Below are 16,791 nucleotides of genomic sequence, written 5' to 3'. Positions count from 1 at the left end.
TTAACAACAGTAGCTAATGCCAGAGCACTGTCTTTATTTTATCAGCTTCTGATAATTCAGTTTCAAACAATCAGGAAAAAAAATTTAATCAAAAACTTAGAAGCTGCTGTCATCCCAGTTACTACTGTGCACCATTAATGAGCTGTTTGTGCCGTTGTAAAGCTGTACAGTTGCTTAATATTGGACACATAGGGTGCTGGCTCCGGGCTCCCTGAGTGGAAAGGAGAGGATATGCCTGCAGAAGGAATGACTACTATGCTTTCTCACTGAGAAGTAGGAGTTGAAGTGCTTTGAGAAAATGACCTTGAATTTCATCTGGTTGTCCTTTTGCTAGAGGGTGAATGTCCATGCAGTCATCTTTCTGAAGACATCTAGTCTTGTTTTCTCCTGTAGCTCTTAGTATTAACTATAGTATGGTGCAAAGACATCAGGAGCTTTCTGAATAGAAGCTAGAAAAGGCTTCTTGATGCAACCTGATAATCCTGACAGCATGAACGTGAGATCAGACTTACTTCTGTGCCTGGAAAATAAAACTCACTGGGTAGTGCATTTGGAGGAAGTTGTGCCCTTCTTTGTTCCAGACTTTAAGAATTCAGTCAATCTGAGTCCCTTTGATCAAATATAAAAGCAGTTGATTTAAAATAATAAAGATATGGACATCCATCTGCATCCTGTAGGTCCTAGTTCTCTGTCTCCAACACCTCCTACCTTGCCACATCAAAGCAATATCACTTGACACACAGGAGAGCCTAAGCCAGCTAGAATTAACTTTCTAGTGTAAACAGAGTGAGAGTTCACTTTATAACATCCTGCCTCAGAGATGAGTCCTGCAAGTTTGTTCTGTCTGCTACTGTTAACGTTTGGCTTGTCTGGTTAGGTGGTGATACTAAATACAAATGATCAACCCCATGCTAGGTGCAACAAAGAATATTTGTTAGGCTTATCCTTTTAGTCTAAGGGCCCGAGTTAGGAGCAGGGCTTCTCTACAAGAAATGATAATCTCCCAGTTTTAAAACCTGTCCTTCTGTTTAAGGTTCTGTGTGAATTTATTAAAGGAGCTGTCATGACTAAGCTGAGTTGACTTGTTAGAGCAGGGGACAACAAAACAAAGCTGTCACACCCACAGTAATCAGCACTTTCTTCCTGGCCAGCTCTGCACCGTGAAGCTCCCTACTTATGCTCCTGGCTGTCAGCTGCTATAGTGCCTCACTTGCTGGAAGCAGCAGCTGTGCAGGAGTTGCCAGTACCCACATGTGGGCCTGCAAGGTCCTTTCCAGTGCCTGCTGAAGAACAGGACTGATCTGAAACACCTTCTTACTCAGATGGTGGAAGTAGGGGTTAAACTGCCTCACAACCTCAAGCAGTAGCAGCGCTATGAAGCCATAACTGTGGTGTTAAACAGATGTCTAGGAATAGTAAGATTATATATATATATATAATATATATATTTTTTTTAACCCAACACCAATAAATGCTTACATCTCAGAACTTCTGAGTTGCTACTGTGTATACTTGGTTCAGAAGAACCTTCCTGGGCAGTAGGCCTTCTGGGACAGCTGTGCTCCTGGGGATCCCAAAAGAAATGGGAATAGCAAGAGCCCCGTGTATAACCTGGTAAGGGAGAGAGAAACTTGTCTCAAGACAGTTCTTCCCCATTACAGAAGAGCTTAGGTTCCTACTTGAGGGAGACTCAAGCACAGTTTCACAAACTGCTATGCCCATGTCTCCATTATCCATGGTGAACAAGGACCACTGCAGTTTGCAGCTGTGTCACAGAGGGGGATGGAGAAATGTCTTCTTACAGTGTGCATAGGTGTGGGTTCTCTGTTATCTGGACATAACATGGAATCACAGAACTGTAGGGGTTGGAAGGGACCTCGAAAGATCATCGGGTCCAACCCCCCTGCCGAAGCAGGTTCCTCAGAGCAGGCTACCCAGGTAGGCATCCAGACAGGACTTAAATATCTCCTTCTCATTCCAGAGAAGGAGACTCCACAACCTCCCTAGGCAGCCTGTTCCAATGCTCCCTCACCCTCACTGTGAAGTTCTTTCACATGTCAGTGCGGAACTTCCTGTGCTCTAAGTTGCAGCCATTGCCCCTTGTCCTATCCCCACAAACCACTGAGAAGAGGTTGGCTACATCCTTCTGTCCCCCACCCCTCAGATATTTATATACACTGAGGAGATCCCCTCTCAGTCTTTTGTCCAGGCTTAACAGACCCAGGTCTCTCAGCCTTTCTTCATAGGGAAGATGCTCCAGGCCCCGTATCATCTTTGTGGCCCTCCGCTGGACTCTTTCCAGGAGATCCCTGTCTTGTACGGGGGAGCCCAGAACTGGACACAGTACTCCAGGTGAGGCCTGACCAGGGCAGAGTACAGAGGGAGGATCTCCTCCCTTGACCTGCTGGCCATGCTCCTTTTAATGCATGCCAGGATCCCATTAGCCCTCTTGGCCACAAGGGCACAGTGCTGGCTCGTGGTAGAACATCTGGCTCTTGGACTTCTCAGTGTTAAAAGCTATTTTCTAGGTACCAGTAACTCTTTACTTCTGATGTAAACATATGTGCCACACCAAACAGCACTCAGTAGGCTGTCACTGGTGCTAGCAGCCCTGTGAGCTGTGGGACAGGGCTTCATGTGCCCACGTGAGAAGCAGACTAAATCATTTGTGCTGATGCTGTGCTGGTGTGGCTAGATCAAATAGTGCTGCAGTTCAGACATGCCCTGAGGAAAACTAACTCATGAAAGCCACCCTGACTCACCCTCAGCTGTTTTCCTGGTGTTGATTAAGCAAAGTTTATAGTGTTGCAAAACCAAGATGATCCTGACAAAAATTATACACCTTGTCTGGCTGCAGTGGGCATAGTTCTGCTGTTGCTGATATGTGGTATGGTTGGGTGTGAGTGGTAGTTGATTTTCTAATTGGAGAAAATTGAGTCTGCTGGACTTGCTGCTGTCAGGTATGCTACTGGCTGCAGTAGTTTATAGGGCTGGAAACCCAATCAGTGTGTGCAAGTTAGTTCTGAGTCACTGGGCCCTAATAATGTTCATACTGGATTTCTCTTGTGGATGAAGTAGCTGCGTGGTGTGCGTGGGTCTGCCATTCCACGAGAGGTTAGGGGCTAAACCATCTCTGGCTTAAGTGATGTTGGTGAAGGTGTGATGTAATTGCCTTGACTCTGTCACGGTGAGAATCCAAGGTACTGCACACAGCCTGTGGGTTCTGACCTAAGGCTGGGTGAGACTGACCTGTGAGGGGGCTTGCATGCAGGAGCCGATACTGCAGCTGGGTGCAGCAGGGATGGTGGGGAAGAGTCTGTTCAGCATTTTTACAGGTATGTGACCCTCAGCAGCCTGGCATTTATTGCAGCCAGAAGAAACTAGTTAATCCAACACCAGTCAGTGCCTACACACAAATGAACGCAGGCACTGCTGTTCTGTTCTTGCAGCAGACCCTAGAGCCTTTCGGGACTGTACCTGCTGTACCTGAAATCGTGACTTTGAGCCCTGATTCTTACAGCAGTTCCCACATCGTAACTGGCTCCGACCTCTAAAAAGTCTCCTGTGAGTTCCTGTACTGTAGAAGAGAAGGTAGCAGGAAAGAAAAAGTAACAAACCCAGTTGAAGTAGAGAAACCCAGAACTGCCAACTTTGTTAACAGTAACCTTAAATTTAAAAGGAAAGGCCCACATGACTCCTTAAAATACCATGAATTCAGAAGTGGAAGTAGACAAAAGTGTATGGAGAACATCTGCTGCTTGCTGGAACTGTGGCAGACTACGAAAGTCTTGCAGCTCTTCCTCTCCCATTTTCCTGCCTCTGTTCCTATTTCAGCTTCATTTCTAACATGCCACCTTGCTCTTGCTATTTGAAAGCCACTAAGGAGGAGCAGAAGCTTGTAATAATAATTTTCCCCTTAGATTTACTGAAGTCTCCAATAAATCTAGCTTTACCTGCTTCTTACAAAAAATGCATTTAAAGCTATATTTGTTTTTTTTACCAGCTCAGTGAACAACCAATTAATCACCATGTACTCAACCCTTCTAAACAGACCAGTGCTATGGATGGGTTTGTAGTAATCCATTAGCATTAGAATTAATTTTGCAATTAAGTTACCAGTCCTGGAACTGTTTGTGCATTAGGAAGATGACATACATTAAAAATTTAAAGTGACAGACTTCTGTCAGTTAGATGTACTGTTTCTGTAAGGTTCTTTACAAAAAGTAAAGGTAGCCAAATTACTATCTTGTCATGGATTTGAGAGTCAACCATGATTTAGTATTTGTATTAAATAGTCTTAAATCTCTTCATGCTAAACTCTATAGCTTCCATCACTGGCAAAAATATATATGATTTTGCTATGTAAATCTAGGTATATCCTTGATATGAGTGCTGGGTTTGCTGAACTCTGCCTAGTGACTTCAATGTTTGCAAAAATTTGGTTGAGTTATGATTAAAACTTGATATGGACTGTTCTGTCTCAGAACCACCTGATCCTAAGATGCCTCAGTATCTTTTCTCATCTTCTCTTAGAAAAAAATTATTACTCGTGGGCATCTTGAAAGCAGGTCAAGTTGAACCCACATTTAGTTCGTTTGCTTTAGTTCAGTGTAGACATCTGCATGTTCAAAGGCAAGTTGTAAAGAAACATCTTAAAGTAAGTGTATATGCAGAAGTGTGAAGCACTGAATTCAGGAGGGTCATGTATCATCACAGAGAGGATACCAACCATAATTGTAATATTTCTGATTATGGTGAAGCTGAACAAGTGCATTAAGTATTTCTTTTTTTTTTTTTTTTCCACTGCAGGAATTTGAAGATACAGTGACAACAGCAGAATCTTCCTCAAGAAGTCTGACAATCCGAAATACTGACCATGTCTATTATGGATCACAGCCCCACCACAGGAGTGGTGACTGTCATTGTTATTTTGATTGCTATTGCAGCTCTTGGTGCCTTGATACTGGGCTGCTGGTGTTACTTGCGTCTGCAGAGGATCAGCCAGTCTGAAGATGAGGAAAGCATCGTGGGTGAAGGAGAAACCAAAGAGCCCTTTCTTCTTGTGCAGTACTCTGCTAAAGGACCTTGCGTAGAGAGGAAAGCAAAGCTAACTCCAAACAGCACAGAAGTACATAGCTAACTTGGAGCAACACCTGTATGTGGACTGTGCTTATATGTGTAACCAGCAGAAGAATCTATACTGTGAAGAACTTGGTCACGTGCACATTACTCATCAGAAAACACCCTGATGAGGCTTAAATAAGCTTTCATTGCAACTGCATGCACTGTGAAGTTGCTCTTTGTGTCAATTGTGTATCCTACTTCTGTGACAAGAGCTGACTCACCTGGCATAAAGTCCATTGCTGGCAATGGACACCAGGATATCTTTGAGTGAAGAGACTGATAGCATCTTTTTGTTACTTGAATGTTTAGCTGAGCCTATTTTGATGGAGCTACTACTGTAATGTGAACTACTTTACAACTGTGAACTGTAAATAGGCTGCCAGAAGCTTTTTGCTTTGTGCTTCACAGCACATGAGAATAGTGTGGTGAAATAGTATGTAACACAAGAGGACTGTAGGTGGAATCCAGACCTTCAAAACCAGATCTGCAGTTAAAACTTGCTTCTGCTATTAACTTCTGAGTGCACAGCCATAGAGCCAGAACTTCAGCAGTTTACTGGACTAGTACAGAATGTTGAAAAGAAGGTAGAATACCTTGTTTGAAAAGCAGGTATAACCTGACAGTAATACGTTGAGGGAAGAAACACAGGAGCTACAAGAAAGGAAATGGTTTCCTTCAGTTGCAGCTAGGCATAGGCTAAGCTTTTGGCTGCTAGAACTGAGCTCTCTAACCATGTAGCTACTGCGAGGAAACTGCCATTTTGATGGAACTGGGAACTGATGATGGATACTGAACCCTCAGGGATGGTCCAGAAGGTTTCCAGGAATTTGAATTGGCAGTAGAGCAGGGTCTTCTCTTCTGTCTGCATGCTGAAACTGCAGAAGCAGTTACTTATTAAAACTTATAAACGTAACTTACCTATTTTTTTTCCTAGAAGGTCTGTTTGTGTACTTAGCAATTCAGGTGTATGTAAACAAAATGTTAGGAGTCTGTTTATAAAAAGGCTTTTTAGTCTAAAGACAAGTGATCAACTACAGAATTCAATTTGTGTATCTTGTAGATAATCTTGTGGCTTAGCTCAACTACTACAAGATAAAAGTTTTAACATTAGTTTGTCTAGGATTGATACAGGGAAGCAGGACTGCTTTTCAGTGTGGGGGTGTCTTCATACTACTAGCTGGGAAGCACTTTCATGTAAGGATGGCATATCTCTTTCACTTCCTGCTCTGTGGAAGAAATTGTGCTATAGAAACTGTAAAAAGATGTGTTAAATACTTGGAGAGGAGAAGGGACAGCACTAAACCACCAAGGCCAGCTTGCCTACTCTCAGACTGTTGAGTAGGTACACATGCTTTGAAGCCTGGTTCAACTTAACTCTAGCCCCTAAACTACTTCATACGCAGCTTCTTTATGAACTATTTTATATGAAGCTACTTTATACGTAGCTTCCTTGTGCCTAGTCTGGATTTTAAACACTTGATTGCCTAGGACCAAAAAGCTTACTGTGGAGACCTGTTTCCTAAAATATTCTACAAATAATGAAATTCAAATCCCAGCTCCCTTGGAAGTCACTTCTTTTGCTTCTTGCCCCTGTGTGTATGGCATAACTCAGTTAAGAGATGCCTTGCAAGCTTACTTGAGAATTATGCAACTGGATATAAGACAACAGTGGCCTACTCAGTAAGGTCATACCCCTTTCTTCTAGAGTAAGATGTTGTCTTGCACTTTTAGTGCTGCATTTGGCTTCTGATTTCTTAATTGAAGACTCAAATTTGAAGCAAAAACTAATACTGACAGCAGTGAAAAGCTCCTGGAATTACCACTAGAGTATACTATAGGGTATACCAAAGGGCAGTTCTTGCCCTGGCACATGCTTAATATACTAGTGTCAGGAGGCTTGCATATGTAGCCAGACCCACACACTTAAGATTGCTGTATTGTATAAATCCTAAAAAGCAAGGAGAAAACGGGTTAAATCAATAAGATTTTTCTTTAGTTTTGGTTCACTAGGTAACAGTTCACACAGTTCCGCTCTTGCAGGTTTCAAGACATAATTAGTGTACAAAAGTGATACAAAGTGCTGAAGTTCTTGAATAGAGTAGCTACAGCAAGATGACTTTGTCCATTCAAGTTTACTGATTATACAGATAATTTATCTCCATTTTAATTCTGCAAACAATGCAGTGTAAAGGGCAATCTTCAGGAATTAAAGGAAAAGTATAAATCAATGGTCTAATTTTCTCCGTCTAGCAGTTATTAGAGAAAGCTGGTGAAAAATAACTGGTCTTTAGTCAGATGTTTTATGCTGCTGCCCCTAAGCATCAGCATCTTTATCAGATAGGTGGCTGCAAGCTAGTGCAATAGTAAAGTGCAGAAAGTTTTCCATACTCTTCGCTTTAGATGTGGGTAGCTAGTAAGTTGTTCAAGTATACAAAAATATTTCATTTGATTTTCTTTTTCTAGATCATGTGGGGGAAGAAGTCTTTATTTACAATGAATTTCAATAAAATTTGCATAAATACCTACCCAATACTGTGTCATTTTTCTTTGTGAAGGAAATCATTCTGTCCTGTTTTTACTACTGTGCTCTGTTTCTAGAGTATCAATATCAATTCTTTTTTCCTCTGATGTGGCAGTAGCTGTTGAAACCAATATGTTGTCATCAGAAAGCTTTTGCTCTGGCTGAAGGGCTTCGTTAATTTCATCTTTGCCCTGCAGCTTTCCTTCCCTTGATGCTACCAGGATTCTTAGTAAAGTATTCTCCTTAAGGAGGTTTTCTGATGCATCAGCCAATTCTTGAAGCTTTTCAGCCATTTCTAGTAATTCTCGATTCTTCTGATCAAATGTGGCTTGTAACTGCTCGCTGTGGAGCTGCAGAGTCTTGTGCTGCTTTTCCAGTATGTGTTTTTGCTGCTGTACTTGATGTTCTTCTCTTTTTGCTTCAGAAAGCTGTGCCTCAAGGTGGTTGTGGGCTTGATGCAGAGCACTGATCTCTGATCTTAACTTCTGAATTTCTTTCTCTAAGTGCAAGATGTGTCCTTGCTGTAAAACTGTTTCTTTATGTAAGCATTCTTTGGTACAGGGTGCTGATGAAGAAAGACTTGAGTAATGTAAAATAAATTTAAGAAGATTAGGAAGGTTAACTGAGAAGTCTTCTGGAAACTTCATACTCTGTTCCTTCCTAAAAAGGGCATACTAATATTAAAAAAGGTACGTAAACAATGATAGCTTTATTTAAATATCTGCTGTCCAACTCAAACTTAGTATCTTGCTAATATAGCAATTAAGAGAAACTTAAACTTGTATAATGAAGGTATAGCACTAACATGAATCCTTTTATGTGCTATAAGCATCTCTGCATTGGATGGATATTTGTCTGAGAGCAAGAATTTTAAGAAACAGATTGTGCTCTTAATCCATATTTAAAATACTTATATTTTAGCACCTTGAACTGCATATGACATCATCACTCTGGGACATGGATGATCACAGTGACCTGATATTAATGAATGTTTAAGTTGAACAAAATACCTAAGTCTTCCAAATCCTATACACATTTTTGAAGTTAGATTCATATTATCCTTTAAGATATCTATTAGCGTATCAATTTGAAGAGATTAGATAAAAGTTGCACCACTATCTACATCACTTCTCTCTTCTTCATCCCCCTCCCCCCGTAACCACATGATCCAGGTGGATCATGCCAAAATAATAATAATAATAAAATCCAAATAAGAAAAGTTAAGTGAAGAAACATTATGTTGCTGTTCATAAAGACTTGCAAACAAATAAATAATGACTTTCAGAGAGAGTATTCACTGTCTGTATAAAATCAGCTATCCATGTCTTCTTTTTCTTTTTAATTATTAGAATACACATAAAGAAGAATTACTGTTTGTTTTTTTCTCTGCTAAGAATTACAGTCGGATAGTTATTATAACTTAGTAAAATTAAAGTACAAAACCCATAAGGAAAAGTATTACATTACCTGTGATGCGGAAAAAACAAAATAGTTGGGAGACGGTCTGTCATAAATTCCCATGGAAGATCATTTCGAGTGATATCAATTCTGTTAAGAAATGACACACTGATGAAACACGCAGATGAACAATCTTTTTTTTCCTAAAACACCATTTTGGGGATTACAAAGAGGGAAATGCAAGTAACTGTGAAAGTAAGTTTGAATGTGTTATGTTGAAAATATATTGCACTAATGAATCAGCAAAATTATTTGCCGATATACAAGATGATAAATCTCAGATTAACAAATTTTTGCCAGAAAAATATGTACAGTATTCCAACTGCTCTCTTGGCAATTAAAGTACACAATCACTATGTATACACTTCCCTGAAACAGGCAGACCTGCCTACAAACTTCAACGTGCTACTGAATTGTTTCTTTTTCAGTAATTTGTTCCTCAATACAACTCCACAAATATTTTCCTTAAATATCTGGTTTGGAGAATAAATTACTTTGCTTCTTCCGAGGACAAATGCATTCTAAATTCTTCTAAAGCTCTATCTAGAAAGGAAAACAAGATTTTGTGAATGAAGCACTTGTTCAACTGCTTATGTGTTTTTTCTTCTCTGCTTTTTTAGGTTTCCCTTGATTATAAATAAAATTCTTATTACAACAATTTTATTATTAAATAAAAAAAAAGACAATCACATAAGTAACACTAGAATAAAAATAGTGGACCAAACAACAGAACTTCAATGTCAACAAAGAATGGATGCATGTTTGAGAGTAGCATCATATCTATGAGAACAAAGCAGTAATTATAAACAGGTAATAATTCCAGGTTTTTAATTAATTTTTCCCAATATATTTCTTGCTGCCACCTGAAGTAAATTCAGTCAGAATAAAACAAAGGATGCAATTGGAGCAGAGATTATAAGTATTGATGTATTATCAAATACATGAATAAGAATGTTTAAATTGTACTGTAACATGAAAAGCCCTGGAAATGCTAAACAAAATCATGTAATATGTATCAATTATAAATATATACAAGTATATATAAAATACAAGTATAAAAATATAAGTATGTGCATATATATATATAAAATTTCTCAAATACAGTACTACAGGATATAATTCTTTGCTACAAATAATCAGAGGTGAAAATGATTTTCTGCTGCTGTTTTACTGATTTACTTCCCAAATTAAGGACACTTCATGAATAATCTCACTGATTAAAAATTCATTATAACTGAACTGCAGATATACCACAGTGAGATTGAAAACTACCAAATTTATACAGAGGATAAATAATGCATTCAGAGAAAAATGAAACACAACATTTACATCAGGTATTGCAAGAGTGTAGAGAGAAAAAAGTAATTATTTTCTAGGCCAATGACCTCAATGAACTTGCATTATTGTAGAGAGATTAAATTAGAGTCTTTTTTACCTTGCCACAGTGAAATTATCTGGAGGCAGAAGCCGAGCAAGTTGTATAAAGATATGATTAAGAGAAGCACAGAATCCGCACCACTGTGCATAATAGAGCAGCAAGACATTCTGGAAAATGAAATGGAGAAGAGTTTGATTACCTATTGTGGTTAATCTGTGGTAAAGAAGGACTAGTATTCACAACATTTAAATTCACTGGAACCCTTAAAACATGAAAGGAAACTATATCCTAACATTGACACACATCATAAACTATTTCATGCTGCCTTCTGTCTCCCAGGTTAACACAGAATTTCTTGGGAAATTCTCTTTCCATAAATAATTCTCTGTATTTTCTCTGTGTATTTCCCCGTAAATGATAATGCATCAAACTTTCTTACACTTCTCACAATTCTTCTACAACCTTAAATTCTTATGTATCTTACAGCAACTGTAAACTTTGTGGGGCTTGGGGGGAGAAAGGTGTAGGTACCAGGCTAGCAAAGCAGGCATTAGGGTTGCTGGCAGCCAATTACTTCAGATGTATACATTTGCTGCAATCCTCACACCTAAGGGATACTAATCCATACATCACATCTTTAAATAAATCAGAGTAAATTAATTACTCTTCAGCAAGACATCTTACATAAAACAATTTCATGGAACGCAATTGGAAAACTTTTTTTTTTTTTTTCTGTGTTTTCAAATAATACTTTAGTTTTAACACATTTTCTTTTTTCTATTACATCTGCTTTGCTTAAATTTTTAAGTAAGTTTTAAAAAAATGTGATACATAGGAAAAAAATGTAGTATATTTATTTATTTTCAGGTATGAAACCCAGAAATCAGAATGTTCTTTAGTGTTATCTCAAACCCGAATAAAGGAAACGGGAGTGCGGGAATCGAGTCAAGGACAAAGCACAGTTATAGAAAAGAGAAAGAAAAAAGAATGAGTCCCCTTCTTCATAATTGTGAGCAATGATTTACAAGGAATTCTTTCAGCAATGAGGTGTACCTTTTCATTTGAAAGCACAGTATCATGAAAGGTGCTGGTAGTCACTTCAGTGATTACATGCTGTATGCGAAAACGGACTGAAGTGTCATCAACAAGATGCCTTTTCAAGGGACTATAGAGAATGCTGTAGTTTTTTATGAAGTTCTCTGAAATAAAATTGATACATAAAGTTATTTCACAATTTTGGCAGTTTTTACTTTTGTATTTTCTCTCAAATTATTGAATTCCAATTTAAACTTGGTTTCAAGTCACTGAGTTTAGTAAGAACTCAAGCAACCACCACTATTGTGAAAACAATATAAAACTTCACTTTTTTCATTTGCTCATTTCAGTCTTTTCATTTGCTTCTTTAATCTCACTTCTACTCCTGTTCAATGTACTATAATAATAATAATAATCTTTGCCTACTAATCTAACTATGCACCTGTTCAGTCAACAACAGTATCCTCTCGCTATCTTTCATTTTATCCATACCACATAAAACTATTTAGTCCTCATATTAAAGGTTCTACTTAATTCCACACTTGTTTGCATTTACTATTTTTAATTACTTTCCCTATGATTCTTTTGCTTTAGACCAAAGACTGTGCTATTCCCATGCCAGTATGACTGGCCACCTTCAGTTCACTAGTGGCTGTCTTCATTCCACTTCCTCTTTAATATCAAGATATTCAACAGTAGTTGATCTGTGCTAAAAACTTACAACAATCTCCAAAACTACCTTCAGGTATACCACTTGGAGCCTAGACCACATTCTCTAAATCTCTGCAAGATATTACCTATATAAACATTTTCAATTTAGATAAACATTATCCTATGCACTGTAAAATAAGAACATTCAGTAATCAAGCAAAAGATGCATTAAGTACACTAAAAATAATTATTTTATCAAATAGAAATGTTTTGTGCTGGTATTCTCCAAAAACTCAACCAACTAAAAACAGCACCTTTGTACATACATACAAAACACCAGATTATCATATTTATCTCTGAAATATAACTCTATTGCTCTTGGTATTTACTATTCAGCATTAATGAAGCTCTCACCCCAGAACAAAATACAGCTTTTATACTTCTAGATCACCGGATTTTGAATGTGTATGCATGATTAAATAATAAAATAATAACTGGACAGGACTAACTAAAAGACATGAAGACTCCTGAATTTTTAGAAACCATTTATAAAACCTGAAATCCGTATTTGTGTAAACACAAAGTTTTTCTGTAAACTGATGCTTACTGAAATACAGTAAAATAAAATAATAATAAAAAAAATAAAGAAATCACATGAATCCTTGACAAAATGTTTGGGAGAAAAAAAGTTTCTGGATGTTCAAATAACTCAGAAGAGAGATCTACTGAGTGCTACTCAGCAGAGCAACCCTTGTCCTGCTCAGGAAATACTGTGAACGGAAAATAGTTTGAGACAAAATACTGGAAGCACAAAGGGGAAGCAAATTTATTTTCTCCTCACCTAAATCTTAATTTCTCCTAAGCATCCATTTATGGTCCCCAACTTTTTTTTTTCTCCATAATGCTTTTTGGGGCAGGGGGGGTAGAAAAAGAATATAGTGCTGGGTGGAAAACTTAAGAACAAATGGCCATGTTCTGATTATGTTGTGCATACTTCTGTATGAACTTATGAATTTATTGGCAAAATGCAAATATAATTTAATGCTGTAAGAATTATACTGATAAACAATCTCGAACAGTTTATTTCAATACTATGTTCACCTGAATTTATTTCCATGTTTACTTGCACTTTTAACATTAAAAAGCCCTGCATTTTTTAAAAGTTGACTCAGTTTTGCACATCAGCATGGCAGGTAAATGTATGTGGTTAGGCACTTTGCATCTTACCCACATAATTTGGGAATAAAATCAGAACTGTGAATACGGTCTTTTTTTCCTGAATACAACTGCCTTTTTTCCCCCCCTCCACCCCAGTTCAGCCAGGAAATAAAGTATTGACAGATTTGAACAAAAGCAAATGAGAGCTGTATCTGACAACACACCTGCTTTTCAACATACATTTAAAATAATTTCTAAGTCTGAGGACAAGAGGAAGGACTAGTTTCTGCAGATAAGTGGGCAGTATCTCATGAAATTCTGGGAAATTTTAGTACACAGAGCACCAACATGACAGAACAAACACCAACATGTGTCTTCTCTAATATCAAATGTGTTAAGATGTAGTGATTTTTTTTCCACTAGCACATTAGTTTAGATTTTACCGATTCCTTCGATGTATCAGGCAGTCAAGAGTCACACATTTCAATGTTTACTTCACTTAAAGCAGGTTACTTTTGGTAAGTGAAATTTGATTCATGCAAATAGTAGTAGAATACATACTACTGCTCGGTCAACTACTAAATAGAATAGAATAAGTAAAGGTTAACAATGTTAACTATAGTTTCACTTCATAAGCAGTCATTTTCAGAATGGCATTAAGTCTTTCGTGCATGAGCTTAGTTGCAAACTTGTTTTTCTTATTTCAAGCATTTGTATAATAGAAACCATACCCAGGGTAGATCCAATAAGTGACTGATTTTTATCCAGGACATAGTGCACTTCTTCTTTCAAGTCAACAATGGCAGCAAATTCCTTAAGATGAGTAGATCTTGATGCTCCTAATCTCTCTGCATATATCCAAAAAAGATTTGAATCCAGCAGATAGAGATTCAAGGTTTTGTTGGTCCTGCAGCTCAGACCAGTAATGTTAGTGCCACTAATGTGAAGGTGAGGAATAAAACAATTCCTATCCTCAATGTGAGGAATAGAATTCTGGATGTCATCTTTATCTTTCTTCCCATGGGAAGAAAACACTACTTTAGGGGTCTGAAAGATGGTCTTCTCAGAACTAATGAAACTTAAAAAATGCCTATTTACTGTCCTGCAACATGCACTGTAATAGTTAAAGGGACTGTAGAAACTTAAGAAATTGCTGCATTCTATGGTATTTGATGTAACTTGAAAAAAGGTATGCTCCTGGAGGTAGAAAGAGTCCAAAGCTGCTTCTATCTCAAAAAAATTACAGTGTGGCACATTGACTGTATTTGGTTTGACACCAAGGGTCTGGTTAATGCAAAGCTCACAGACATTGTGAGTTCTCGAGATCGAATGCCACTGTGGAAGCACCACTGTGTTACAGCAGGGGTACTTGGTTATGGAGAACGTTTCTGCCAATTTTGTATGTGCATCTGGAACATAGGAATCAAAAGCTGGTGAATCATTGCCCCCCATGTGCTGGGGATCTGGTTCAGCCTCTTGGCTTTTGTTACAGTTGTAGTATTCCAAGGCCACTTTGGTAATCTACAAAGGAGAAAAAAAAAAAAAAAAAAAAGATTAACTGCGCATAGTTCACTCAAATGCAGTTATCTGTTACAGGTTTAACAATGTATTATGCATTTTTAAAATAGAATTTCAGAAATAAAATTGATTACACTCTTCTCAGGCCTTCTTACAAAACAATTCTAGGAGGCTTTTACTTGATAACAAAGTTAGTTGTTTAGTATGTAAGAATTAAATGTACAGAACTACAAAAATCCAATTTAAAATATTTTCAGTCCATGACATTCATCTCAAGGTGTCTTTACATCATGTTTATCACAGTTCTGTAACACTACATTTTAAGATTAAATCTGTCCTGGTTTCAGTTAGAACAGAATTAATTTTCTTCCTAGTAGCTGGTGGAATGCTGTGTTTTGGCTTAGGATGAGAAGAGTGCTGATAACACCCCGATGTTTTAATTGTTGCAGAGCAGTGCTTACACCAGGCCAAGGACATCTCAGCCTTTTGCTCTGTCCTGCCAACAGGCAGGCTGGGGGTGCAGTAAGAGCTGGGAGGGGACAGACCCAGGACAGGTGACCCAAACTAGCCAAAGGGGTATTCCATACCATCTGATGTCATGCTAAACAATATATAGGGGTGGCTAGCCGGGGGGAGGGGGCCGGACTGCTCGGGGTTAGGCTGGGCATCGGTCAGCGGGTGGTGAGCAATTGCATTGTGCATCACTTGTTTGTACACATTATTATCATCATTGTATTATTATTATTATCATCCTGTCTTATTAAACTGTCTTTATCTCAACTCACGGGCTTCACTTTCCATTTCTCTCCCCCGTCCCAGAGAGGGAGGGGGGAGGGTGAGCAAACGGCTGTGTGGTGTTTAGCTGCCGGCCGGGTTAAACCACGACATCCCACCACTCAAAGAATTAATTGGTACAGGTTCCTAAATTGCCCTTTTTTTCCAGTATGAGGAGAAATTCATTTATTTTAAAGCAATCCCATGTGATAAAAAGATAAAAATTCTTCCTGGTATAGGCAGCACACAACTTTGGTAACTATAATTGCCAGAGTTGAAGCAATGTTGGTATTGACCCAGCCACAACATACAGTTGTAACTCTCCAGGTGTGCTTTGCACTTATTGGTGGGGCGGAGCCTGCCACTCAGGGCAAGTGTTCTGTGCTGCATCATTTTTTTTTAACCAAGGGGGAATGGGCACCAAAAAGGCACTTGTATAGACCAAAGAAGGAATTTTCCTCTCTAGGAGATAAATAACAGAACATACAAGAAGGGAAAAAGGAGCAGGTTTTCTCTCACCCTCATCTATCATATTAAATATAATCCAAATACAGAACATCCTTACACTGCGCACACAAGAACATTGTGATAAGAAACCTACTTATCAAACACGTGTTGATTACCTCCAGGAGGGCTGTAACAAGATCATCAGTACTAAAATGTAGACTTCAGCAACAGTTTCTGTTAGTCTTTAAGAATGCACTGTTAGGTATTTTTATCCTGAAAGCATATACTTGACCCCTCATACTAAAATCTAGCCTGGAGATTTTGACTACCTATACAGACAAACTTGAGCAGTGACTATGAACAGAAAAACTGATTTGTAATAGGAAATCCCATTTCAGTAAGCTATTACCAGAAAAAAAAATGCTCTGAGCATTCAACATGCAACTTGACATTCTCATTCTGTGAAACTGCCTTACAGTCAAGTGGTTTCAAAGCTTGATGAAACTCACTCCTGACAGCTACAATAAACATCTATTCCTACAGCTAAAATTAAAAAAAAAAGTTCAATAATATCTCTCTATTGGAAGTGAAGCAATACAACATCAACCAGAATAATCTTTATCTTCTTCCATGAGATTGTTGATATAATGTTGATATAAGTAGATATTCTTTTCAGTAGGATGCAATCTGATACAGAACATCTTATGCTACACTGACTTAATCTAAA

General features: G+C 38.2%; 2 protein-coding genes across 3 annotated transcripts in view; one reads left to right on the top strand and one right to left on the bottom strand.

The window, feature by feature from the left end:
* The window catches only part of TXNDC11 (thioredoxin domain containing 11), a 37,386-nt gene continuing 20,595 nt past the window's right edge, over positions 1-16,791 (bottom strand). For both annotated transcript variants that reach the window (XM_038187124.2, XM_038187125.2), the window contains 5 exons: positions 14,057-14,846; positions 11,535-11,680; positions 10,539-10,648; positions 9,113-9,193; positions 1-8,305 (listed from right to left, as the gene is read on the bottom strand). In XM_038187124.2, the coding sequence (XP_038043052.1) occupies positions 7,684-8,305; positions 9,113-9,193; positions 10,539-10,648; positions 11,535-11,680; positions 14,057-14,846 (1,749 nt within the window). In that variant the 3' untranslated portion in view covers positions 1-7,683. The remainder of the gene's footprint in view (positions 8,306-9,112; positions 9,194-10,538; positions 10,649-11,534; positions 11,681-14,056; positions 14,847-16,791) is intronic.
* SNN (stannin) lies at positions 4,877-7,654 on the top strand. Its single transcript, XM_027469471.3, has one exon. It carries the CDS (start codon positions 4,877-4,879, stop codon positions 5,138-5,140), a length of 264 nt encoding a protein of 87 aa, XP_027325272.1. The 3' UTR covers positions 5,141-7,654.

This window comes from Anas platyrhynchos, chromosome 15 (assembly GCF_047663525.1).
Source record: "Anas platyrhynchos isolate ZD024472 breed Pekin duck chromosome 15, IASCAAS_PekinDuck_T2T, whole genome shotgun sequence".
NCBI classification, from domain to species: Eukaryota; Metazoa; Chordata; class Aves; order Anseriformes; family Anatidae; genus Anas; species Anas platyrhynchos.
This window is presented reverse-complemented; position numbering and strand designations above follow the sequence as displayed.

Excerpts from the sequence above, each read along its gene's own strand:
- SNN (XM_027469471.3), top strand. The coding sequence starts at position 4,877 with ATGTCTATTATGGATCACAGCCCCACCACAGGAGTGGTGACTGTCATT.